The 26,334-nt window shown below is 36.3% G+C and overlaps 2 protein-coding genes across 6 annotated transcripts in view; both read left to right on the top strand.

The window, feature by feature from the left end:
• The window catches only part of pld2 (phospholipase D2), a 51,143-nt gene extending 36,585 nt beyond the window's left edge, over positions 1-14,558 (top strand). For both annotated transcript variants that reach the window (XM_056458318.1, XM_056458319.1), the window contains exons 21-25: positions 1,089-1,138; positions 1,380-1,514; positions 3,553-3,706; positions 13,412-13,529; positions 13,910-14,558. In XM_056458318.1, the coding sequence (XP_056314293.1) occupies positions 1,089-1,138; positions 1,380-1,514; positions 3,553-3,706; positions 13,412-13,529; positions 13,910-14,134 (682 nt within the window). In that variant the 3' untranslated portion in view covers positions 14,135-14,558. The remainder of the gene's footprint in view (positions 1-1,088; positions 1,139-1,379; positions 1,515-3,552; positions 3,707-13,411; positions 13,530-13,909) is intronic.
• A 5,078-nt stretch (positions 14,559-19,636) lies between these two features.
• The window catches only part of mink1 (misshapen-like kinase 1), a 78,633-nt gene continuing 71,935 nt past the window's right edge, over positions 19,637-26,334 (top strand). For 3 of the 4 annotated variants that reach the window (XM_056458320.1, XM_056458321.1, XM_056458323.1), the window contains exon 1: positions 19,637-20,807. In XM_056458320.1, the coding sequence (XP_056314295.1) occupies positions 20,751-20,807 (57 nt within the window). In that variant the 5' untranslated portion in view covers positions 19,637-20,750. The remainder of the gene's footprint in view (positions 20,808-26,334) is intronic. The other variant, XM_056458322.1, reaches the window with a different exon arrangement.

The raw sequence follows: 26,334 nt of genomic DNA on the forward strand, positions 1-26,334 counted from the left end.
GCCCTAACACATGTCTTGAGTGAGGTACAGAATGTCAGATGATCTGGGTAGTGAAATCGAAGAAAAAAAAAAAGTAAGATTGTAGGTAAAAATAAGAGTTATACAACCTTCCTTTAGCTTAATCCCTACTGTTTTAGTTCTGTTTCAGAACCTGTGGTATGGAGAATAAGTGAAAAAAATAATATAAATAAATGTATATATATATATATATATAGTTGAAGTCAGAATTATTAGCCCCCCTGAATTATTAGCCCCGTTTATTTTTTTCCCAATTTCTGTTTAACGTAGAGAAGATTTTTTCAACAGATTTCTAAACATAATAGTTTTAATAACTCATTATTTTTTAGTTTTAATAACTGATTTATTTTATCTTTGTACATAAAATTTGACTATATATTTTTCAGTTCACTTCTATACAGCTTAAAATGACATTTAAAGGTTTAACCAGTTAAATTAGGTTAACTAGGCAGGTTAGGGTAATTAGGCAAGTTATTGTATAACGATGGTTTGTTCTGTAGACTATCAAAAAATATATAACTTAAAGGGGCTAATAATTAAGACCTTAAAATGTTTTTTTTTTTTTTAAAACTGCTTTTGTTCTAGTCAAAATAAAACAAATAAGACTTTCTCCAGAAGAAAAAAATTATAAGACATACTGTGAAAATTTCCTTGCTCTGTTAAACATCAGTTAAGCATCATTTGGGAAATATTTAAAAAAGAAAAACAAAATTCAAAGGGGGGCTAATAATTCTGACTTCAACTATATATATATATATATATATATATATATATATATATATATATATATATACATACACACACTGTATTTTTAAATAAAAATAAATCTGGAAAAACTAGTGGGTTCTTTATTGTGTGTATATGTGTATTTGATGAATCTTTTGACAGCAGTAATGAGGACACATAAAAAGTTCATGTTAACATTATAATACCCAGTTAATACCCGTGCTATTATTCAAACCTGCCCCTCCTTACACACATAGCCGACAAATCTAGTATCACACATACACACACTCTCTCTATCCACAATTCTTGATCATGTCTTGCTAACAGAACTTTTCTGTACACAGAACGATTAATCGAGGAGAACACTCCATTCTTTCAAGATTAAAAGAACAAAGTAAGTATCTGACAGAAGCATATTTAGCTGTCGGTAATTCTGCCACTCTGGTGCATTGTTTATATTTTAGGATCCTTTCATCTGTTCCTTTCCTTCTGTCTGTTTATATAAGTGATTCTAAATGATTGAGTTTATTCGTTGTTGTTTTTTTCAGTCACGCATTATAGCATTCAGGCCATTAACCAATCTCACAGATGGTTTGGCATTTATTGTTGTAATGATCATGTCGTCTTCTCATCAGTGCAGGACAAATGGACGCAGTATTTTTCTCTGTGTGGTTTGCGAACACACTCTCAGCTCGGCCCGTCTCCTGTTACAGAGCTCATCTATGTGCACAGCAAAGCCCTCATCGCCGACGACCGATGCTACATCATAGGTGAGAGGCTCCGCTTCAGATTAATCCAATAACATATAACTGACCATTTGTAAAAGGCCGATGGGGCTCTTGATGATAATGGCTGTTAAAAGTTTTAGGTCAGATTCAGATTCTGGAAAAATAAATTCATATTTTTAAAAAATATTTCATCTCAAGATATTTCATAAAAATGCAGTGTAGGATAAAAAGTATGGCTTACACAAATAAAAGTTTGCCCATTAACTCATCCTTTACTTGTTCCAAATTTGTTGTTTGAGCTTCTCTCTTCTGTTGAACACAAAAGATTCTGAAGAATGTTGGAATCCGGCACCCATTGACTTTCATATTTTTTTCCTGCTATTATTGTCAGTGACTGATAGTTTCTGATATTCTTTTGTGTTCAACACTTTCGATGGTGTACATTAGAAAAAAGAAAGTCTAAGTTTTGGAACCAAATGAAAATAATTGATTATTTCTTTAAGGGGCACTGATTTTACCCCTTTTTCAAGATGTAAGATAAGACTTTGGTGTCTCCAGAATGTGTCTGTAAAATTTCAACTCAAAATATCCAACAGATTATTTAGTATATAATGAAGAATCTGCCCATTTTGGTATGATGACAATGCAGCTGTTTTTGTAGCCTGTGGCTTTAAATCCAATTGAGCTGCTTCTCCCCACCCACCGTTCCGACGTTCCACACAAATGCAATTTGCAGGATACACGAACACACACACACATATATATGCAGTTTACTGACACCATGTGCCGTGGTGATTATATCGGTTAAGAATTACATGGTGATTTTACTGTCTTTATTACAAACAGGCTCTGTTTTTAAAACGTCTTAAACTTATACAATTAATTATTTAGATGCAGCTGATCACAGAAAGTTGTAACATGTTTAAATCCCAGTTTCTTAGAAGAAAGTGGACATGTGTATACATGTTATTGTAGAAACATGGCGTCTGTCAATCAATTTGGTGAGCAGGGAAAACCACACTCCTACGTCGAGTTGCGGTGGGCCTCAAAATCACAGGGATTTGGGTCTGATTTTGACGTCAGTAAATTTTAAAAAAGAGACTTGTGGTTTTAGCACTCCAAAATGACGTTATACCTACTCACAGTTCTGTCCAAGCAGCTTACAAAAGTTGATTTTCATCATAGGTGCCCTTTAAGGCAAAAATTGTCGTTTTATGTGTAGTTGTAGAACGGATATAAATGTCACAAAAAAGCTGAAAGGATCATATTGTACTATTTATTTTACATTTTCACTGACCAGCCCTGATGTTATCTACTAAGTTACTGCTAAAGTTTATTTAATTGATTTAAACTCTTGTAAACTACAGAGTGTTTACATAATGAAACAATTAAATATATATTGTTTAATTTTCCATGTGCTAATGAGCAGATTTTTTTATTATTGTAGTCTTGAGTAAGTCAGTGACAACAACATTTAAACTTGATGCATTTTATTTGTGCTGCGTCAAAATACATCCATACCAACACACCTACATAATAATATTTACATTTATTTCTATTTCTATGCTGAAAATAATGAAAAAGTGTATTTCCTCCACAGGTCAAACCTGACAAATGTTCCTTACTATTTGGAAGCCTTGCCAACAAAGAATGTGTGATATATTTTATTTGTTTTATTTTGCTTAAATTGCACTGGGATGAAATATTGCAACTATTTTGTACCTAGTGTAAAAAAAGACACTTTTAAAAAGACAATTAAAGAAATGTATTTTTAATAAAATATGAAACATTTTTACAAATTTTCCCCATCCCATGTATACTGATAACATTAACACATAATCATGATTGAAAGAAATAATAATTAAAAAACTGTTTAAAAAGAATGTAGAACTAATTTATTAATTAAAAATATGTGCCCCCTTGAGGTACTTATACCCTTTGTTGACATTGGGGAATTGCCTGCTCATGATTTTTACTTTTGTGCATGGAGAAGCTGAGCTCCATAATCTACCTGCTGGTACAATACTGGAGTTGCTGATCAAAGTTCTTCAAAATGTCCTTCCTCTCCTGTTGTTATCAGGGTCAGCCAACATCAATGACAGGAGCATGCTGGGTACTCGCGACAGTGAGCTGGCAGTGCTGGTCGAGGATGAGGAAAGAGTTTCTTCAGTCATGGATGGAGAGGAGTACCAGGCTGGACCGCTGGCACTAGCCTTACGAAAGGAGTGCTTCAGGTCAGTTTACTTGAGCTTAAAGGGCCATGAAACCCCCTGTTTCAGCAGGGTGTTTTCACACCTCTAGTTTGGAAAAAGTCAGGAAAGTGGGTGTGCCTAGCTCTGTTTAGGTGGGAGTGTCGGGGGAGGGAAAGAGGGAAGGATTTGAAAAAAAAATGTGAGTTTCCATTTTGGCACGTGCTGATTTTCACAGAGGCAAAACAAACAAACAGACGCAGGGGACAAAGACAGTGACTGTGTTTAATGACAGTGGAATGTTTGACACCGCACATCGTATAAGAGAAAAAACCTCTGCATTTCTCGGTAACTCAGATGCACTCGGTAGGTCAGAAAGCTGTGTGTGTGTAGACTATCCTGTCACAAAATGTGGCGAAAATTCAACATGACGGTCGGTAATAGTTTGCTTGCAGTGTTTACATGTTTACACTCGTAGAGCATTATTTACAGTAGATCTTTTAGCCCATAATAATGTAGTGATACTAACGTACTGTAAACCAAGTAACTTAGAAATCATTTTGACTAAGGTCTGTCTTTAAACACTGAAAGAGTACTGCTGACGATACAAACTATGAATGAACAAAGAAAGGGCACTGATCACACACACTTACCAAATCTGTAGAGACCGGACTATCAATACCAACTGGAGCCATAATTTCCCAATTTCCAGATGCGAAAAGCTCTCGAGTAAAAAATGTTCAGTACAAACGTATTTCTGCCACATATCGTGTGCACTGATCCACACGTGAGTCCAGTTGCGCTCTCATAGCTGGAAAATGAAAACAAAACCTTCGTTGCTGCGCATTATAAAAGCAACACTGACGACCCGTATCTCCAAACAATTCTTATTCTTTTCCCACTTGTTTTGGCAACACGTGTTGTCTCTCTGCCATCTGAACACTGTTTCAGGTAAAACAGGCTTGGAAGCTATCATGCATATTAATGAAGTTGCACCGCATACACAATAGAGCACGCTGATTGGTTTGTACAGACGTCCAATCTACACGCTGGAATAAGATCTCATGGCCGTGACGCAGCTTCAAAAATTTGTTTCAAACCGGAAGTACGAATTTGCTCTAAGTAATACTTTTTAGTGAAATATATGTGTCCTAATCGTGTTTTTAGAAGTGTGGGACACATATACGACTGTCAACGACTCAAAAATTGTGTTTTGGTGTTTCGTGACCCTTTAAGGCAGCATAGTAGACACATCAGTGTGTTTAAAATTGTCAAGGATTCTGTGAAGAAGTCAGAAAGAGTCAGACTCACAAAACAGCATTAATCAAGCACATATTGAAACTTGCATTGGAGTTTCTGTGGTCGCTCATGATCAAGATTAAAATCAGGAGTATTTCAAACATGGCCTGGAAAAGTCATGCAAATATCCACGTTTTTGGATATGTTTTGCATGGAGGCTCAGAGAGCTGGTTTTGGTTCCAGCACAGAGTTTGCAGTCTGAATCCAGTTTGATGAGCTAACAAGACTGTACCAGAAAATCACAGCAAGATCCATGTCATTCTGTTAAGTAAGAGTAAATACATGCAGTGTAGCCAGTGTACACTACTGTACAAACGTTTTGGTTGATTAGCTTTGATTTTTTTATTTTTTTTAATGTAGTGAAAGCCTGAATGTTCTTCATTTATTACTGCAGTCTTCAGCTTTAAATGATGCTTCAAAAACCATTCTGATTTGCTGATTTTGTGAAGGCAGGGCTTGACATTAAAACCCAACAAATGCGGGTAGATTTCAGCTGTGGCGGGTTAGATAACAACTCCCACTAGCCACTTTGACTGGTTGAAAATAATGTTTAAATTGCATCTTTGAAGATTGGAGTTATAGTTTATGACGGTTTGTCAATATGTGTACAAATGTGATTTTAGACTCAAAAAGCAGCAAACAAAAAACTAACTGCTCGCGCGAGCAAAAGAAAGCAGGTAAATAACAAATGAGAGCATCACAGCACAAGGTGAGACAGGCGGTCTTTATTCACTAACAAGGGCTTTTACTTACTGATCATGTGCTTGACTGTTTTAAAAGCTTGTGCGCTCTCGTTTCCCTGCGTGATGCAACCGTGCCTGGTAACACAACTGGTGCGATTGGTTCTCTTTGAAATAGACTGGAAGAAATGCGATTGATGAGATTCTTTGTTAGCAGCAGCGGTTGCTGCTTTCGCTTTTACCATTCTTTGTACAGATAATTAATGGGCCTAATGTTAACCATATGCACGTCATCCTTTCATAATTGCACACAGAATGTTTTTTATCTGCTTTCTTTAGCTTACATTTAATTTTGTTAATGTGGTTTAATGATCATACTTTACAATAGTATTGCTTTAAAGAGCTCATATTATACATGAAATAGGGTCATATTTAGGTTGTAAGGGTCTCCAACAACAGTCTAATATGCATGCAAGGTCATAAAACACTTTGATGGTCTTATAATCTGCATTTATTTTTACCTAATTATCCCAACGACTCCCATATTAATCGTTCAGCGATTCATTTGTTCCCAACCCCCTCCTCAGCGCGAAGCTAATCTGCGCTGATTGGACCGATGACAGCCTGCTGCGATTGGTCGACAGTGACAGGCTTCAGCACGAGACAGAGTGAAATGCCCAGCTGGTAATCAACTATATAAAAGTAGTCACAGTGCACACACGCTTCATAGTGTAAGGCTTTTTTCACACACACACACAACCCTCCTCAGAAGAGCTGGGGAGATCGACGCGAGTCTCCTAGCCTCTCCCTCTCCCTCTCTCTCTCTCTCACACACACACACAACGCTCCTCAGAAGAACTAGGGAAAGCGACGCGAGTCTCTCTCTCTCTCTCTCTCTCTCTCTCTCACACACACACACACACACAACGCTCTTCAGAAAAACTAGGGAAAGCGACGCGAGTCTCTCTCTCTCTCTCTCACACACACACACACACAACGCTCCTCAGAAGAACTAGGGAAAGCGACGCGAGTCTCTCTCTCTCTCTCTCTCTCTCTCACACACACACACACACAACGCTCCTCAGAAAAACTAGGGAAAGCGACGCGAGTCTCTCTCTCTCTCTCTCTCTCTCTCTCTCTCTCTCTCTCTCTCTCTCTCTCTCTCTCACACACACACACACACAACACTCCTCAGAAGAACTAGGGAAAGCGATGCGAGTCTCCTGTCTCCTAGCCCCTAGGCGTCACAAACTCGACCTGTTCTTTTTCTCTCTCTCTCTCTACTAAAGAGTAACCGTGTGTACTGTACCAGGTTAACAAGTAACAAAACACAATAAATACATAATTTGCAAGTTAAACGAGGCAACAATTTTAATCGCACTTACTTACACTAGTGAATAAACCTCAACCACTGATTCTTCACAGTTCACAACTCATCTTTGGGTAGAGACTGTCAATATTATCCATCTGAGCACAGCGTGACTTCATTCGACCGGCGGCGTCTGTGTGTGTGTGTCTAGTGTTTTTTCTGTGTTAGTGGGCGGGGCCGCAGGTTTCAAATCTCCCTGGTTTGCGTGCGTAACTACTGGCGAGGCTTGTGTTTCGTGGCTGCGTCATCGCGAAACACCTAATGACTCGTTATCAAGACGACTCGTTTGAAGCACTATGAGTCGACTCTTTTATAGATGAATCAATAGTTTTAAACACTGTACACTTACAGATTTAAGCCTTAGCTGGATATTTCACTTCACTTAGAGCTGCATTACACACTACATGGAAGGGCATTTTCAAAAACCCATAATATGGGCTCTTTAATAGCAGTTTCACTCTCCATTTATGTATAGTTAACTGGTGATCGAGACCTTAGACAGACCACTGTACATAGTTTTAGATACATGAAAATAATTAATTTTTTAAATGTCAATTTTTTTAAAACATTTTTGTTGAATAAAAAGTGTATGTACAGTATACAGCTATATTTTGCTCGTTTTGACACATTATTTAAAATATGTGGAATGGAAATAATTAGAAAAAGAGGTAAATCCTTAGTGTTGAGCTCTGAAAAGTCATGTGAAATAAAACGAATTGCAGTGCGACACTATGGAAACCCCAACCCATTTGCTCATGCACATTGGGTAAGGTCACAACACAAAAAAGTGAAATTGATAAGGACTCATGTAGACATAACACAAAATTTAAATCAAGTCATTTTAGCATGCCAAAGTCAAATTTATGCATGTAAAATATATTTTCTCAACAACAAAATTGTGGCTAGTGAAAATTGTGAGTTGCTTGTAGCATTGGAAATCTACTAGCCACAGTAGCTACATTTCCATCCACCTATTTTTATGCACATGATATAGTTGAAATGTTCATAAAAACATATGCACATAACTGAGTAGGATAAACTTTTTATTTGATAAGAAAAACTGTGCATAAACTTCGATGGAAACACTTTTACTGAACAAATTCCAGTATGCACTTTAAAATAGGTCATGTGATTTTGTTATAAGAGATCATGTGATGATAAAGATGTGTGTGAAAAGACAAACCAGTGGCTGAGCACACTGTAACACAACTGAAATGTTGTTTTGGTCATTCCAAAATGCCTTAACCATTTCAGCATTAGTGTTATTATATTATTAATGACCTCCAGAACTGTCAAGTGCGTCTGTGCTCCGTGTCTCACGTTCACTGCATATTCTGAGGCGCAAGTCATTTATTAAATGAAGAAAAGATACACACAGCTTCTCCTACCTCAGCAAATTACTTTTATTATTTTTGATATTTGGTGGCAATTAATGAGGAAGTGACTATTTTGTTCTCGTTGACTCATTGGATAGAAACGCTGCTGTATTCGCACATCTCTTATGCGAAATTCCAGTTTTGCGCATAAAGTTAATTTGCATTTTTGGAGGGAAACGTAGCTAGTGGCCGGTGATCAATAAAGCTAACGTCAAGCTCTGAGTAAAGGGGTGTCAAATATGCAGCCCACAGGGCAAATATAGGCCACAAAGGTGTCTAATCCTGCCCTAGACATTATTCAAACTGTAATATGAAATAAAAAATAAAATATTGATTTTGAAAATGAAAGTGAGATTGCTGCAATAACTTTTCCAGACAGTTTAGAATGAACAAAATAAATGAGATTGAACATTTCAGTATTTATCATCAGCTGTAATACTGTAAATTTTGGTACTTTTAAATTGTAAAAACCAAACAAAAATAACTGTGAAGAGTCCAGAGACACTGACTGCATGACAAAGCCTATGAATGCTGTTAACTTATAATTATACATATAAAGATATGAATGCAAAAATGCCTTGTAAGAGTTCTTTTTATATTTACAGTATGTCATATATTAGCCTTTCCTAGAAGTCAGGGTGCCCTTTTCCTGAATGTCAGTACATTCACACATGTTAATTGTGTTTTAGATACAATGTTATGGTTTCTCCAAAGAAAATAGTTCCAGACAAAGCCCGAGCAGAACATCTGTGCATCTCAGAGTAACACTGCTGAAACTGCAGTTGTGTTCCTGAATGAACAAGTCAGCGATTCAATGATTCATTCATGAAAGCAGTTACTTGTTTTGTTTCTAAATGAAGTAGCTGTTTCAAATGAATCATTTGAATGACTGATAAATGAAATAAAGTTTTGACACCCCTGATTTAGTGTAACATTTTTGTGGAAGGATTCTTTGATGAATACAGATATTCTGTAGCAACATTAATGGGACATTCTACCAGAAACGTACATTTTCACTTATAAAAAATGTGACAGGGCCTGACTTGTCATCCTCAAATAAAATCATACAAAACAATCATAAAATCATACAATTGATTGAACACATCCATACAATGATAGAACGCATCCATGATCACTATCAGCTTCTTCTCCGTCAGATAATGTCACTTCTGAGTTATAGCTTTAAAGGTGTATTGCACACATTTTATGTTGTATTTAATGCAAATGTGACTGGACTGACAGAAACATAAGGGACAATTGTAAATGTATTAGTATTATATATTTGTAGTATTTATTTGTAGAATTAATTTATAATTTCATGTTTTCAATCAACTGATGTGAGTAACAACTTAAACTTGCTATTTCAGATTTTTTTTCTTCCAAATAACAGTTTTTAGCATAACACTATTAAAGCTGTAGGTTCAGTTGGGCTGAAGACAAGGACAATGACTGGTTTGTACATTTGTAAAGTGTTTTTAATAAAGAATGAAAATCTGAGAATCTGAGATAATGTGCGCTTATGGTAGAATGTCCCTAATACTTTTACTTATGAGTAGCATTAAAATTATTACAAAAAAACCAACTCAAACTCATACCCCGTGTTTTTTGTTTGATTCACAACAAATGACTCTCATGAGCCAATTCTTATAATGAATCGTTTAAGATGAATCACACACACATAAAGGGTTGGTTCACCCAAAAATTACATTTTTTTTTCACCATCATGTTGCTCCAAATCCTTGAGACTTTTGTTTGTCTTCTGAATACAAATTAAGATATTTTAGATGAAATCTGAGGGCTCCCTCATCCCCCATAGACAGCAATGGTCCCGATGGTCATTCAAAGTCCAGAGAAAGCAAAAAACATCTTCAAAACAGGCCAAATGCCTTCAGGGTTCAATCAGAATATTATCAAGTGCACATAATGGCATATGGTCAGTTTAGAGGATGTTTTTGGTACATTTCTGGACTTGGAACAACTTTGGAACAAGTCTGGAACATTGCTGTCTATAGAGGATAAGGAAGCTCAGGGGATTGGAACAACATGAGGGTGAGTAATTAATAACACAATTTTCATTTTTGAGTGAACTAACCCCTAAAGCATGGGTCTCAAACTCAATTCCTGGAGGGCCGCAGCTCTGCACAGTTTTGCTCCAACCCTGATCATATAAAGCTGATCCAAATAATCGAGGTGTTCAAAAGAGTCATGAACACCTTTAGTAGTTGGATCAGCTGTGTTTGATCAAGGTTGGAGCTCATTTCCCTTCAGGAATCGAGTTTGAGACCTATGCTTTAAGGGTTTACTGATGTGAATCAGTATGAAGTAATGCTGTTCAGACTCAAATATTCTTTTCAAAGTATTTAATTGATCAAATTTGTTATGACTTGCTACCTTATCTGCATGCAGTTAGTTAGACATTAATGCCAGATACCAATATGCAATAGTTTATAGCGAATATTAACAGGCTGTTCAGCTTTTTTGACGTTTCCCTCCCTGACGTACCTCCTAACAGTCTTTCGTCTATCTGAATAACGTGAGAGCTGTGATTAGATCTGTGTTTGTGCAGTGAAGCACCTCAGCTTCCCATTTTGTCCAGCTTCTCCCCTGTCTGTGTAGGAGTGTGTGAGTGAAAAAGAGGAGTGTGTGTGTGTGATTCGTGTTGGCACGCTGCGTTCCACACTGCCAGCTACCAGAACATCTCTCGGTTGCCAATGGAAACAGCGAGATGCTTCTAATGATGCGTGTCTGCAGCACCTTCTAGTGCTGGCCTTCAGATGCGTGACCTCAAGCCATTGTGTTCATGTCCGTCTCTGGCTCTTCTGGTTTCATTGAGTTATTTCACTCTAATCTCCTCACAGCACATTGCACTGTTCACATTTGTTCTTGCTTTATGAGACTTTCTACTGAGTGTACTGTCCAGAGGGAGCAGCATATTAGATTGTTGAGCTGTTTTGATATTTCCTTTTGTGATGTTTGCCCTGATGTATGAAGCCAAACGTTATTAAATTAGCTATTGCTATAATCTGATTCAAGTTTAAAATGATATTATGATATAGACGGGGGTTGTGCAACCTAAGGTAGTTTTCACTCAGTGCACATTAGGGATTTTATTATAAACCTGGTGCATTTTTGTCTTTTCATGTAAGCATTTATGAACATGACAAACACTCTCAGATCAATAGACTGAAAGCACCATGACTTACATTAAACATGATTTGAATTCATTTTCTTACATGTGAATTTTGTTGGTACACTTTGTCCATTTCGAAGTGTTTTCTTGTGGAAGTGAACTGAGCCGTTAATTAATTGAAATAGTTTAACCAAGTACAGTACTGAATATGGTCTAAATCTAGATTTTTCAGTCTTTTAGATGCTAAGACCTCTAAATATGATCATTCTCCTGCAAGGGACCCCCATCCAAAAATATTAATACGTTTCTATAGTTTTCTTGTAGGACGACCAAATTTATTCTGTGAAAAAAAATTATGTTATAAATGGATTTAAAATATTATTTGTTTTGGTCTTGTTTTTCTTGGTCTCGACAGTCTCTGGGATTCGTTCTTTGTACCTTGCTTAAATGATCTAAGATGATTTGGCAGATCCTGGATCTTTTAATCTTGATAACTGATTTCTGGCTAATTTGGTTCTTCAAACAAGTTTGTGAATCAGATTAAAATGCCTGGATGAACTGATCTGAGATCGCTGAGTGTTTTGTGAAGGACTGATCTATCGATCCTCGAAATCAAGATCAGCAATGCAACGATTGGCTAATGGCACAGTCGCGTAATGACATCATCTGCTTGATAATATTCAATTATCCATGTGAGCAAAATTACATAAAATACATAGTAAACAGTTTGTTAAATATGATACGCAATAACTGTCCACATTTGTTGTGAGCTGCAGGGCTTACACTCTCATGTGTCAAGAGTATTTAGCAAATTATTTAGGCTTACATTTATAGCGGATTTTCTTTATTATAGAAGCCTATTCAAGTTTCTTAATCGGCGTAAAGAATAACTAGCTATTAAAATTTATTCTGCATCAAAAAAGCATTTTGATATTGGAAAAGGTGTCTGCAACTTTTGCAAATCATCAAATCACCTGCATAGCTGTCAAAACGTGCATGACTGCATAAATTATTATTCCTTTAAAAGAAAAACATAAAAAAAACAGTTATTATCATTGACAAATTGCACCAAACCTAGGTCGGTACCTTAAAATAGTATGCGTTTGTATCTAAAGTGTCCATATTAATAAATGTTCTCTTTGAACTCCTTAAGGAGAAACACCCCGTGACAGTCTTTGTATTTTTTTATACAGTATGTATATGTATATATATATATATATATATAGAGTGTAGATTGGAAAATGTAGATTAAATATTTTTTTATATTTAACTTAGATTTATTTTTAACTATATATATATATATATATATATATATATATATATATATATATATAAGATAAGATACCAGAACTGTTGCTATGACAACAAAAGATCCTGGATCATGTCAAATCATCAGTAATTAAATCCAGCTAATTGAGTAATCCACGTATGAAGATCAGACCCCTGGTCGTGTTTAAAACTACTTATGAGTTCACACTTGGAAATGATAGATGATATATGCATTTTATATTTTAATCTTTTTATTGGTCTTTTGTAGGACAAAACATGTTAAATGTTGAGAAAGATAAACAGTAATATCTATTGTCCATTGTTAATTCTGTCCCCCAGCCCTTCATTTATTAACTCAAGTAACAAAACAACAAAAATAAATATGTAAATACCAGTTGAAGTACATTAAATGTACTTATCCATAACATCAGAGAATACCTGCATGCAGAGACATGATATATGCATTTTATATATAGTTTAAGTTCAGATTTAGACAAAAAAATTATAATTAAATATTGTTCATACTGAAAAACACTTCACCTGTAGGACTGTCTTTTAAGGTGTAAAACTACATTTTGCCTATATTGTAATTATGTTGTAATTTCACAATCTACCTTGTCTCCACAGTGTACTACTTGGAGCAAAATCCGATCCCTCTCTGGACATTGATGATCCAATCAGTGATGATTTCTTCAATGATGTCTGGAACAAAGTCGCTCAAACAAATGCCATCATCTATGAGAAGGTGGGTGAGAGAGTTGTGTTAGACGTGTTCTGGATTTTCTCCAAACTCCCCTAAATGTCTTTAACCAAAGGTTTTCATTTAAAGTCATTGTGCGGGGTTTGAGCTGATACAAATGCACTGAATGCAGGTCTAAACCGCAGTAAAACCTACAATTACTGTAATTTGCAGGTTGTGCAGAAGTCCTGCAGACAATAGCACCACTCCCATACACTGCTGCACTATCATTACCCTTATATTTACACTCGCATTCATAATCCCGATGTGTGCATGTACTAGTTATGGATTAGATTTCCAAAATGTTTTGGCTTTAAAATAAACATCGGGTTGCAATATTGCACTAGTCAGTGTTTCAACTGCAGTACCCTTTCTTGACTGTGCAGGTCTTCCGATGTCTTCCACTGGACTCCATCCGCAACCTGCGTGAGCTGATGGATCACGTAAACTCAGAGAACCTCAGTCTTGCCGACCCGGAGAAAGCCAGAGAAGAGCTCCAGGCAATCCGAGGCATTCTGGTCCATTTCCCACTGCACTTCCTGTGCGAGGAGAACCTGCTCCCACCACTTAAAAGCAAAGAACGAATGGTTCCTATTGAAGTGTGGACGTAGCAGGGAAGAGAAAACAGTCTGAAGTGTGCCAGTAAAAATCAAAACTTAGCAAGAAGGTATGGTGGTGCCCAAACTCAATCCTGGAGGGCCGGTGTCCTGCAAAGTTTAGTTCTAACCTCAATCAGACACACCTGGGCCAGCTAATCAAGCTTTTACTAGGCTTTCTAGAAACATCCTTGCAGGTGTGTTGAGGCAAGTTGGAGCTAAAATCTGCCGGACATCAACCCTCCAGGACCAAGTTTGGGCGCCCCTGGTTTAGACTGAAGTAATGGATGATTAGCTCTGAACACTAACCCAGATATAGAGTAGAATGATCTATTTAAACATTAGTAACATGATAATCAAACAGTGCAGTTGCTTATACATGACAATGCAGCCAAATGACCTTGATGTTCTCCCCAAATTCCCATTACAACCACAAAAGTCACGAGTATTTAAGATGGCTGAATGTTGCATATGAAGGGTGGAATGAGAACGAGGAAGGAGAGATGAGCAAATATGGTGAAAAAGAGAAAATCCAGATTTCAGAGTTTAAATATTTCACATCTCCTAACCCAGTGAGATGCTGTGGTGATGACCGCCACACTGTTTTGTCCATTTTGGTTTGGACAAAACTAATGTGCGATTAACCCAAAAACAGTAGAGGAAACACATGATGATCATGTGTGAGAATCTAAAAAGCATTTATACCAGGAGAACCAAACAGTGCAGTTGCTTATACATGACAATGCAGCCAAATGACTTCCCAGCCATTTTTATATATTTTTTAAATATGTCTAATAGGCGTCTAAACATAGTCGTCCTGGCTAAAACAAGGCTAAATTTGGGCTGTCAGTGAAAATTTAATAGACGTCTAAGATAAGGCCAAACCTGTCGGTGCCTATGGCGTAGTGGAAAGTGCACCGATACATGCACTCTGATGTTTGTGGTGACCCGGGTTTGATTCACACCTCGAGGTTCTAGGCTGATCCTTCCCCTCTCTCTGCTCCCCACACTTTCCTGTCAATTCTCTCTACTGTACTGTCAAAATTAAGGTGAAAACCCCTAAAAAAATTATTATATAAAAAAAGAAAAGGCCAAAACTAGACTAATCATCAAGTAAACAGAAATGAATGACTACACTTATAAAGTCTGTCTAATCTGTCTATTTGACAACTAGTCTAGTTTTGGGCTATTCTTAGATGTCTATTAGATTTTCAGTGACAGCCCAAATTTAGCCTTGTTTTAGCCAAGCTGTCTTCGTTTAGATGTCTATTAGACGTCTATTAAACACAAAATTGTTTGCTGGGTTTGATGTTCTCCCACTAAAGTCATGATCATGAGTATTTAAGATGGCTGAAAGTTGCATATTAAGGGTGGAATGAAAACGAGGAAGGAGAGCTGAGCAAATATAGTGAAAAAGAGAAAGTCCAGATTTTTTTGACCTAGTGTACACTAATGTACGATTAGCTCTGAACACTAACGCAAACACAGTAGAAGAAACACATGATGATCATGTGTGAGAATCTATAAAGCATTTATACCAGGAGAATCAAACAGTGCAGATGCTAATGTATGAAAATGCAATCAAATTACTTAGAAATTGTGCCAAAATGGCCATTATGTCCATGAAAGTCCTGATCTGAGCGTTTAAGATGGCCGAGTGCTGCATATTGAGGGTGGAATGAGAACGAGGAACAGTGAGAAGAGCGAACGAGGTGAAAAAGAGAGAGAGAGAGAGTATTTTTGATGGCCGAGGAACAGAACGTACATTTATTGTTGTGAATGTGTGTGGGCGGTTAGCGTTGCTTTACCTTCTCTTCCCTCTCTCTTTATTTCGTTCTTGCGTGCACTACACCTCTCAATGCAGTGGCAGCAAATCTGTCAGAACATTTGTGGTTGTTATGGTGACGGGTATAAAGAGCTGACTTGGTCTTGGCTGCTGAGAGGAGAGATAGAGAGAACGAAAAGAACAAGAGATCGAGAAGAGAAGGAAAAAATAGACAAACCGTTAAAAACAGGGAAGGAGGTTAGGGGGAGAGAAAAGTATCGGTGTACTCGGTCACGAAAATTACGTAATTTATGTGTGTGTGCGTTTTGTCTTTTTAAAAAAGCAGGTAGGGGGGAGTGTTACGGAGCAGGGATCAGGTGGGGCATCAAACATATTCAGGGGGAGTCTCAGCTCAGCATTTATCAGCCCCCCTTCCCAATCTCCATGACAACCAGGAGAAATTATTGTTATGCAATAATGTCAGCAGCCCAGAAGATTCCACTTTGGGTTTTTCGGAAGGGGTTTCGACACTAGTGGAGAAGCACACTGAAGGCCAGAAAGGCAAAGCTAAATTTATCAATGCCCCACTTTATAAGTGATCATCACTAATCTGCCTGTGTACTGTGGAATGCTATAGGTGACTTGCACTGCACTAGAAGAGAATGTTTTAGGGTTTGACCACTAGAGATATGATCATTAATATACTGTAACATTCCAATCACGTCAAGGAATCACCTTTATGAACTGACAATTATGCTTTTTAACAACTAAATACTCTACACCTGTTCAGACAAGCTAACATATCTGCTCTTTTTTTGCACATTTTATACTTTTAATGTAAATAGGATTGCTTTTATTGAAAAAGCATATAGAACTCACAGACTAATACTTAAATTTAAATAATCTGCTAACACTATGTGTTTTCGCTACTTCTAGACATCAGAGGTCCATTCTTCATACGTGGATTACTCAATTAGCTGGATTTGGTTATTCTTTTTAGAAACAAATGCACACTATTTTAAGGTACTGATCCAGCATTACTACAATTTGTGTATGATAATGGACATGATGGCTCATTTTTAAGGAAAAGAATAATGATTTCTGCAGTCATGTACGTTTTGACAGATAATATGTCTGTGATTTGATGCTTTGCGAAAACTGCAGACACCTTTACCAATAGCAAAATGCTTTTTTGATGCAGAATTATTTTAAACAGCCATTTATTAAGAAACTTGAATAGGCCTACTAATCTGAGCATGCAGCCCACAACAAATGTGGAAAGTCATTGCGTATCATATTTAACTAACCGTTTACTACAAATTTTATGTAATTTTGCTCATATAGATAACTGAATATTAATTTGATAATGTCATTATGCTGCTGTGTGAACTTTTTGAAGAATCAGAGATCCGTTATCAACATTAACAGATCCAAGATCTGCCAAATCATCTTAGATTATTTAAGCGAGGTACGAAGAATGGACCTCTGGTGTAGACTTTTATTCTAGGGTAGATGAGATGAACTTTTCTTCAGAGAAAAACGAGGCTGTGAAAGATGAACTGTGATTTCTGAAAATAACTGTTTTATGAAGTTTCAGTCTACTGAAGTGTTTAAAGCAGTTAATATGTTGTTAAACAACAGTACAATATAATGAACGCACTTCTAACTCTCACAACCTGGTTTTCATTACCGTCAAACATGAATTACGGTGCTACCCTGATGAACTAAACTACAAAAGACTGTTTTTCTAAATGTATGACATGCATTTTTGGTTAAATGGCTATAAATGGCTATAAATGACATACCATAGCTGTTTGTAAGCAACTGAGCAATCAATAATTTTCTTCCTTTGGTTCTCTGTTTCAATAAATATATATATTCTATACTTAAGTTGCGGTGTTTGTGAAGTTTTGCCAACATTGTGAGGACCAAAATAGTTCCTCAAAGGTAGTAAAGCCTGAAATCTCCTACGTTGTGAGACCCAGCCAACAATGTTTAATTATTTATACAGCAGCTTTACTAGACTCAAGGTCACTTTACAGAGCAAACAAAACTAAATGTGCAGCACAATCCAAAACAGTACAAAACTTAGAGGCCAAGGATTAAGCAGAAAGTAAATGAGGAGAAAACACTGTGTTTGAAAACTTCACCATAAATATATTTCTGTCTTAATTTACCCTTGTATGATTCTGTTGTGCTGAACATAAAAGAAGATATTTTGAATAGTGCTAATAACCAGTGTTAATTACTGTTAAAAACATCAATGAACGCCAAAAAATTTTGACATTTTGATTGAATGTTTTTGTAATGTATTGAATTTTGCATTTTATAAACAAACTAATGTATCTGATTGAGTTTTGTAAAGTTTTAAAAAATGCAATCAGTGGTGGAAAGAGTACTGAAAAATCATACTTAAGTAAAAGTACCGTTACTTGCCTAAAAATTTAGTGCAAGTAGAGTAAAAGTATCTGTTGTAAATATTACTCAAAGTATGAGTAAAACGTAGACCTTTCAAAAGTAATAGCGAGAGTAGTGTATTACACTGTAAAAAGCTGATGCATTTACATGTAATTTGTTGATGTGTGTAAACGTAACATTCTGTAGTGCATTTAGTTATTACCCAAAAGGCACACAACGTCATAAGACGTTAATATTAGATTATATTTAGGTTGTGATATCAGATGAGCAAAATTCAATGTCTAGTCAGCGTCTAAGGACAACATTATTTTGATGACCAATAAGAACAGCAAATAATGTGGATATTTGGTCAATTTTAGGTTGTGTTAGAAAGTGACCAAAATCCAACGTCGAGCCAACATCTTAAACCAACGTCATATTGACGTCAAATACTGACATGTATTCGTCAGGTATGGCTACTAAAATCCAATGTCTGATAGACATCATATTGGTAACGTTCACACAACGTCAAGCTGTAACATCGTTAGACATTGATATTTGTTTGCTTTTAGGTTGGATGTTGGACAATGATGTCATCAGCCTGACACTGAGTTCTGATGTCAACCCGATTTTCATTTCCAAAAAAAAAAAAAAAAAACACATCGGGGTATACCATCAATCTGACGTCATGTTGACGTCTTGTGCCTCCTGGGTGTTTAAGGCCATTTTGGTCATCATACAGTAAACATCCGTCATCTTCTCATCATTGACTTGCATCTAAACATTCTCTGGGTCAATGCGTGTAAAGCTTTTGGACATCTTCTTGGACACTTTTAATGTTTCCAAACAGTTTGCTGCAATTATAAATGGCCCATGTCTTGAGGTAGTTCATTATGATGTGATTTACCTTCTATGTGTGATTTGTTTGGACAGGAATAACAGGACTGATTTTTCTAATCCCCATAGACAAGAGAAAATAAAGTTGTGACTGCAGGTTGAAGGAAAGTAGTGGAGTAAAAGTACAGATACTGTTCTAAAAATATACTCAAAGGAAAGTAAAAGTACACATTTTTAAAATTACTTAGTAAATTACAATTATTGAGAAAAACTACTCAATTGCAGTAATTTGTATTTGTAATTTGTTACTTTACATCATTAAAAGAAATATAATGTCAAGTTAAATGTTAAGTCTTCAAAATGCTAAAAACACAACGTGTGCGATTGTGCAGAGGAACATTTTGGACAGGATCGTCCCGGTGTCACCTGTCTCCAGCTTGCCTCAGGTAGTTTGTCCCAGTGGCAGCACCGTAGCGCTTCTCCAGTCCAGGAAGACGGGAGTGAGAAGCGCAGAGGAGGGAGGGGGAGAAAAGGAAAGTGCTTGGAAAACAGTGTTGTGTTTTCTTGCAGAGGAGGGACGTCACAGCCCGACCACAGACAGCAGAAGTACGAACAGGATCATACCAAGACGGAGAGAGAAGTTCAGTCGGACAAATCAAAACATACGACCTCCCTGCAGAAAAAAGCAAAGTTGGCTTCCTGAGGCGACTCATTAGCGAGTGATTAAATAATCAGAATATTATGTATGCATCGTGACGAGTCGCTGCTGCCTGCCATTAAGGGTCCGGGCTGAAAACAAGGGACTGTTTATGGTTTTCCGTTCTTCCCCCTCTTTCTCTCCCAACAAATCGGCGGAGGTTTTGCGCACAACCGGGAGGTGCCGCTGACTGTCGGCAGGAGGGAATGAAAGTTTGCCAGGCGGGCGGAATTTTATTCGACGTAAACACTTCTTGTTTTTGACACCGGGGCCGTGTATTTCATTTAAATACACGCTGTGAGACTTTTAATAACTGTGGACATTAACTCAGCCGACCGGGGACATCGAAATCCAGGCAGAAATCCCGTTTAAGGCGTGTGCGTGGGTTGCGCCGTAACATGACGGCTGTGGCAGATTGACGAGGATATCGCCGCTGTTTAGGATCGTGAAGTTTTGCCTGTGTATTTACATATTTTCGCGATTTCTTGCATATCTACCCCTCGTGTATAGACTAATCTTACTGTTTGACTGAGGTAGGGTCGGCTTAACTTACGCAGTGCTGCCAAAATGAGTGTAGAGACGGAGCGCAGTGTGGCACATCTGATCCGAGCTCTTGTAAATGTTGCCATGCAATCTTTAGGATTATAGGCTCAACATCAGCCTTTATCATCGATAACCGCAGAATCTCGCCTGAAGAATCGGATCACTTTGGCCTTTAAAGAACCATTTGTTCTCCGGTAAAGAAGAAACAAACATTTTATGGTCCGAAATCCTGCAACTGTTGTCGGTTGAGCTGGTCGCGGCCAAATGTTTCAGCGGGGACCTCGCAAGTTTTTCTGAACTGTCCCTTGAAATAAACATTGTGATTAAAAAAAAAATAATAGCTGCAGTCTTCGAGGGCGTCTTTTTAATAGTCTTCTGAAATCGTTGTGAAAATGTCAGAAAACGCACCTACGCGGAGTCTGGATGACATCGACCTGGCCACCCTGCGGGTGAGTGACTGTGTGTATTTTTGAATGAGTGTGTGTTGCTCACCTGCCTGCACCTGTCAGAGGCCTTCACACCCAAACAAATCCATAACGGCACCAATATTATGTCATATAAGGGATAATATATATACAGCAACGATGGTAAATGTTAACTAGCTCTTGTTTGTTTTTATTCTGCGAGCAGGTAAATCCTGAGCCTGTATTGTGTAACATAATAATCCAGGCCTGGAGTGTTTATGTGTTTGTGTGTATGCAAGTCTAGGTGTCTCTCTCTCTCAAACACCTACATTTGTGGTTTGGTAGGGCCTGCCTTGCAAATGAGTGTTAACGGGGACTGTAATCTTAGAATACCTCTAGTGTTATGTGGGGAATACCCTGCAAAACAAAACATTAGTGTCCTTTCCGTTTAACGTTAGGCCATAGCTTGTGTGTGCGTGTGTGTGTGTGTGTTTACATTCAATACAATCGTGATAGAATCATTCAGTGGACTGTCGGTGTGTTTTTATGGCGTCGTTTATTTATTTAACAAAAACTCAGCATTCCCTACTGCCCCACTGCTGGAAAATGTGAGTTAATGGATACATCAAATATTTTTGCAGCAACAGTTTTGTGAAGGGAGAAAATTAGTTGCCCATTTAGCAGAAGTAGGCAGATTATTATCTTGACATGAATCCAAGCTATGTGGCAAGATGACAGTCCACTACCAAAGTCTATTTTAGCTTGACACTAGCCTGATCATTTTGAGCAAATCTCATATATAAGTATGTAATACGTAAGATTTTAAAGAATCGTTGCAAATCTTGTTTACCAAGGCTGCATTTATTTGGCTGGTAATATTGCTATATTTTAAAATATCTCATGTTTTGTGAAAGCTGCAATGCAGGATTTTTGCAGGATTCTGTAATGACTAATCCTGTGAAGAAATCCTTGCAGTATTATAGAAGTGTTTGTCTAATCAAATACATTTTGTTGTTGCTGAAAGTATGCTATCAAAAAAAATGTGACAGGAAGAATCAAAAAGGCCATTCACAGCAATGCCATACAATGGAAGAACCTTTTTTTTGGTTCCCTTTTAATAGAAAGTTCTTCCTTTTCATAGTGCGAAGTAGGGCTGCACAATATATCGTTTCAGCATTGATATCGTAATGTGAACATTTGCGTTAATCACATCGCAGGAAATGCAATGTTGAGTTTTTTTTTTACAAGTTATCATTTGCATTGTGATTGTATAATGACTTTAAAAGCATTCAGGTATAAGAAATTGCGCCATTTCTGACCTTAGCTATGATTAATTTTATTAAATTATTTTTATTTTTGTCATTCAGTTACCGTACTTGAATACTGTTAGACTCGGGACATAATAAAACACTTTAGTTGTATCTTTTTCTTGATTATATTTATAGATTGCAAATAGCACAAACAACAACGAAAATGTGTAGGGGGACTCCAAAAAGTTTATAGATTCTATTGTTTATTAGATTTTATGGAGATGCAAAAAGTAAACATCTATTCATCAATCATTTACTAAACATGTGCATGAAAATACTCAGAACCAGGGGCGTAGCAACCGGGGGGGTGGGGGGTGGTGGGGAGGATCCGTCCCCTTCACTTTTAGAGACAGACCATTTAGAAACAGGTGATTAATAATTATATGAACGTAAGATCTCATACAGCCGTCCAACCCCCCCCCCACCCCACTTTTAAAATGTCCACTACACCCCTGCTTAGAACACATGCAAATACAGAAACGCACTGCAAAAAGCACAGACAACAATGAAAATGTGTTGTGGGACCCCAAAAATTTAGATTTATTAGATTCTATGGAGATGCACTTTCACTGCAGAATCATCTCAAATGATCTAACAGTATAAATTCTTTCCAAATAGAGATATTAAGTCATCTGGTGAAATTGTATTCATATAGCAAAATGAAAAATATGGCAATGTTAGATTTTTCCAATATCACGCAGCCCTAGTGTGAAGAACATTTTCAAAAACTAAAATATTTATTTATTTATTTTTTACCTTTGTAAAGAAAAGGTACCATGGCTGTTAAAGGTAATTCATGGAACCGTCGATGCTAGTGAAGAACCATTATTTTTAATTGTGTAATTTCTTTCTAATCATTCTGTCCTCACACCTCTGAACAGTAGTGCGCGTATATATTAGCCTCAGAATAGCTAGCGTTTGTAGTGTACTAGAATAGTCCCTCTGTAGTTAATGTGCAAGCAGAACAGAAGGCTAATCTAGTCCTCTAGCTTAGTAGTATGCTAGCAGGTGGCTAATCCAGTGTCTTAGGGCTAATTACACTCACTAATTAGGTGACTTTCTGCATAGAGGTGAGGTTATCTGCCATTCAAAAAGAAACTTTTTCATTTTAGGGTTCTGCTTTGGTTCAGGTTTTCTTTTGATTTATTTCTAGTCATTTTTTTCTTGATGAAAATATCATCCTTTATATTGAACTGCCAGCAAAACATCTCTCTAGGGATGATTATTTAGTTGGTGCTTCTAATTGAAAAATATCTAATTTATATTTTAATTTACTTTGATTTTCCTTTCAGAGTTTTAATAATTTATTAATAGCCCTGCATTTTTCTTCTTTTTTCCCCAAACGTCAATGTTCGAAACTACTGTTTACAAATCTCTAGCTATTCATCCCTCCTGAACTACTGGTTTAGGCTTTGTAGTCTGGATCAATACTACCTTTTCACTTTTTTTAGTTTTTGAAGATTAATAATATAAGGAGAATAAAATTCCTTGCTAAAAGAAGGAATGCAGCATCACAGAAATTCTGACGAAAAGACAAAGGTGCAAGACTGCAATCAGCGGCTTTAATAATGTAAATAAATACAGTCCCATGAAGTATGGAGAATATAACCATTAGATAAAAAGGCTGTAGTTGTACTTGTTATATGCATGTAAAGAAACAAAATATGTAAAGTTTTATTGGAAATACTGGAACTTATTGGAAACGTGTGTATATAAATGTGTACAGCATTTATCTTTATCAGTTCTTTGGATTTGCTTGTTGTTGATTTAAAATGACAGTAGATCAATATATGATCCAAGATTTTATGCCTTAAAGTACAGATATATATATATATATATATATATATATATATATATATATATATATATATATATATATATATATATATATATATATATATACACATATACATACATACATACATACATACACACATACACACATAAACACATACACACATGTGTGTATATATATATATATATATATATATATATATATATATATATATATATATATATATATATATATATATATATATATATATATAATGTATGTGTATATGTGTGTGTGTGTGTGTGTGTGTGTGTGTGTGTGTGTGTACATCTAAGATAAATTTGTGAGGAGTGTACTTGTGTATATATATATACATACATACATACATACACATAAACATATATATATATATATATATATATATATATATATATATATATATATATATATATATATATATATATATATATATATATATATATATATATATATATATATATATATATATACATACATACATACATACATACATACATACATACATACATGGGTGCTATATGTCGACGCACTAACCACTAGGCTATTGGCGCCGACGAATAATTTTTTTTTTTTTATCATATTCATATAATTATATATATGTGTGTATGTATATATATATATATATATATATATATATATATATATATATATATATATATATATATATATATATAAATAAATAAATAAATAAATAAAATATTATTTGGCTGTACGATATTGGAAAAATTCCAACATTGTGATGTTTTTTTATTCTGTGATATATAGATTGGGATAATTCTGTAGTGGAGTGCATAAAATATAATAAACAATCTACAAGCATAGATAAATTCAATAAAGCAAAATATGCAAATTAAATAAACAGCATTTGATTGTTTTATCTGAGGAGCCGAACTGTATTCAGGTATGCAGTAATTGAATAATCAAATGTAAATTAATACGGCATAATCTTCGTTTTATAAACAGTTCAATAAAATGAATCAGTAATAATTCATCAAAGTTACAACTGGTACAATTTCTTATGCCTGAATGCTTTTAATATCCTCGGTCACATGTCTCAAAAACACTTGCGAAATGCTAAATTATAATTCAGACTTAACATTGCGTAAACTGGCAATGTGACTATTGCGAATGATCACATTGCGATATCAATGCTGAAACGATATATTGTGCAGCCTAGTACATGTACATATGTATATGTACCACAGGACTCAATCTATCCCTCTTTGAAACTTAAGCAGTTACGTGTGTTAGGGTGAATTAACCTGAAACATTAGAGCAGTGTCCATAACTCTCTTTCTCTCTTGTGTGTTGGTACAGTGAGTTCCTGGGCACGGCTCTCCAGGGTGTGATGTGTCTGATATTGCCCCTAGAGAGAGAGCAAGAGCATGATGATTCACTTCGGCTCATTGTTTGATAGCTGTCCTATATAACACCCACACACCGCGTCTCTCACACTACACTCATAGACGTTTATTTAGGGGAGCAAAGCACATGTACGTTATCACAGGAGGCCTGCCTTACATGTGGCCCTCCAGCTAGAGTTGCACACGGCTGAGGTGGTTTGTAGTTTCATGGTATTGTTTTGAAATTGAGAACCACCTGCTCTCCAGTTCACCTGTGCTCGTCTCAGTTTCAGTTTTTTGTAAGGATCGTTTTTAAATAACATTAGTCTTCCCAGAGCACCAAAACTTGGCATAGAAGCAGTGTAGAAACGAGTTATTTTCTAGCAGCTGAATTTGGTAAGCTCGCATGTTTAAAACGCGTCTATTACATAATCATAATAGCAGCCATTTGAAGGATGAGTTGCTTATGTAAATGAGATATAAATGCTAATGACATCATCATCACAAACCAGAATATCAATGGGCTAAAATGTTAAGTAAACACAATCTAATGAATATGCACAATGGCTTAAGAAATCTGCCGTAGCTTTTAAATGAAACAGAAGCTCCTCATTGGTTGATTAGAGTAAACCAGCTGGCAAATAAACAAGCTGAACAAAAGTTTGTGTAAAGCCAGATGTTTGTGTCTGTGTGTGTGTGTATTATTTGCTTAGAGAAATTGTTGATGAATGAATATTGGTTTCTGCGTTTGTGAGGTCGCAGGTTAATGATGTAACGTGATATAGTAGTTCTTAAATATTGATATCTGTAGGAGAGCTCTTTACCTACTATTTTATTACTTTACTTTGTAATGGCTTCATCTGTGGTCTAAAAGCTGCAAGCTGTTCACAATATTTTCCAGCTGCTTCCATTTTCCAACCTTCATTTGAAGTCTACGTACTGTATATATACACACACACACACACACACACACACAATACAAAGTAGCCTAGGTATGTTTTACTAGATAGAGGGATGCAATTTTTTTTTCTTCTTTTGTATTTTCCAACCACTAATGGACGACGAGTTGTGTAGTCCCAAGTTTGTTTCCTTTTTTGTGGGGGGTT

The sequence above is a fragment of the Danio aesculapii genome, chromosome 5, assembly GCF_903798145.1.
Source record: "Danio aesculapii chromosome 5, fDanAes4.1, whole genome shotgun sequence".
Classification (NCBI taxonomy): Eukaryota; Metazoa; Chordata; class Actinopteri; order Cypriniformes; family Danionidae; genus Danio; species Danio aesculapii.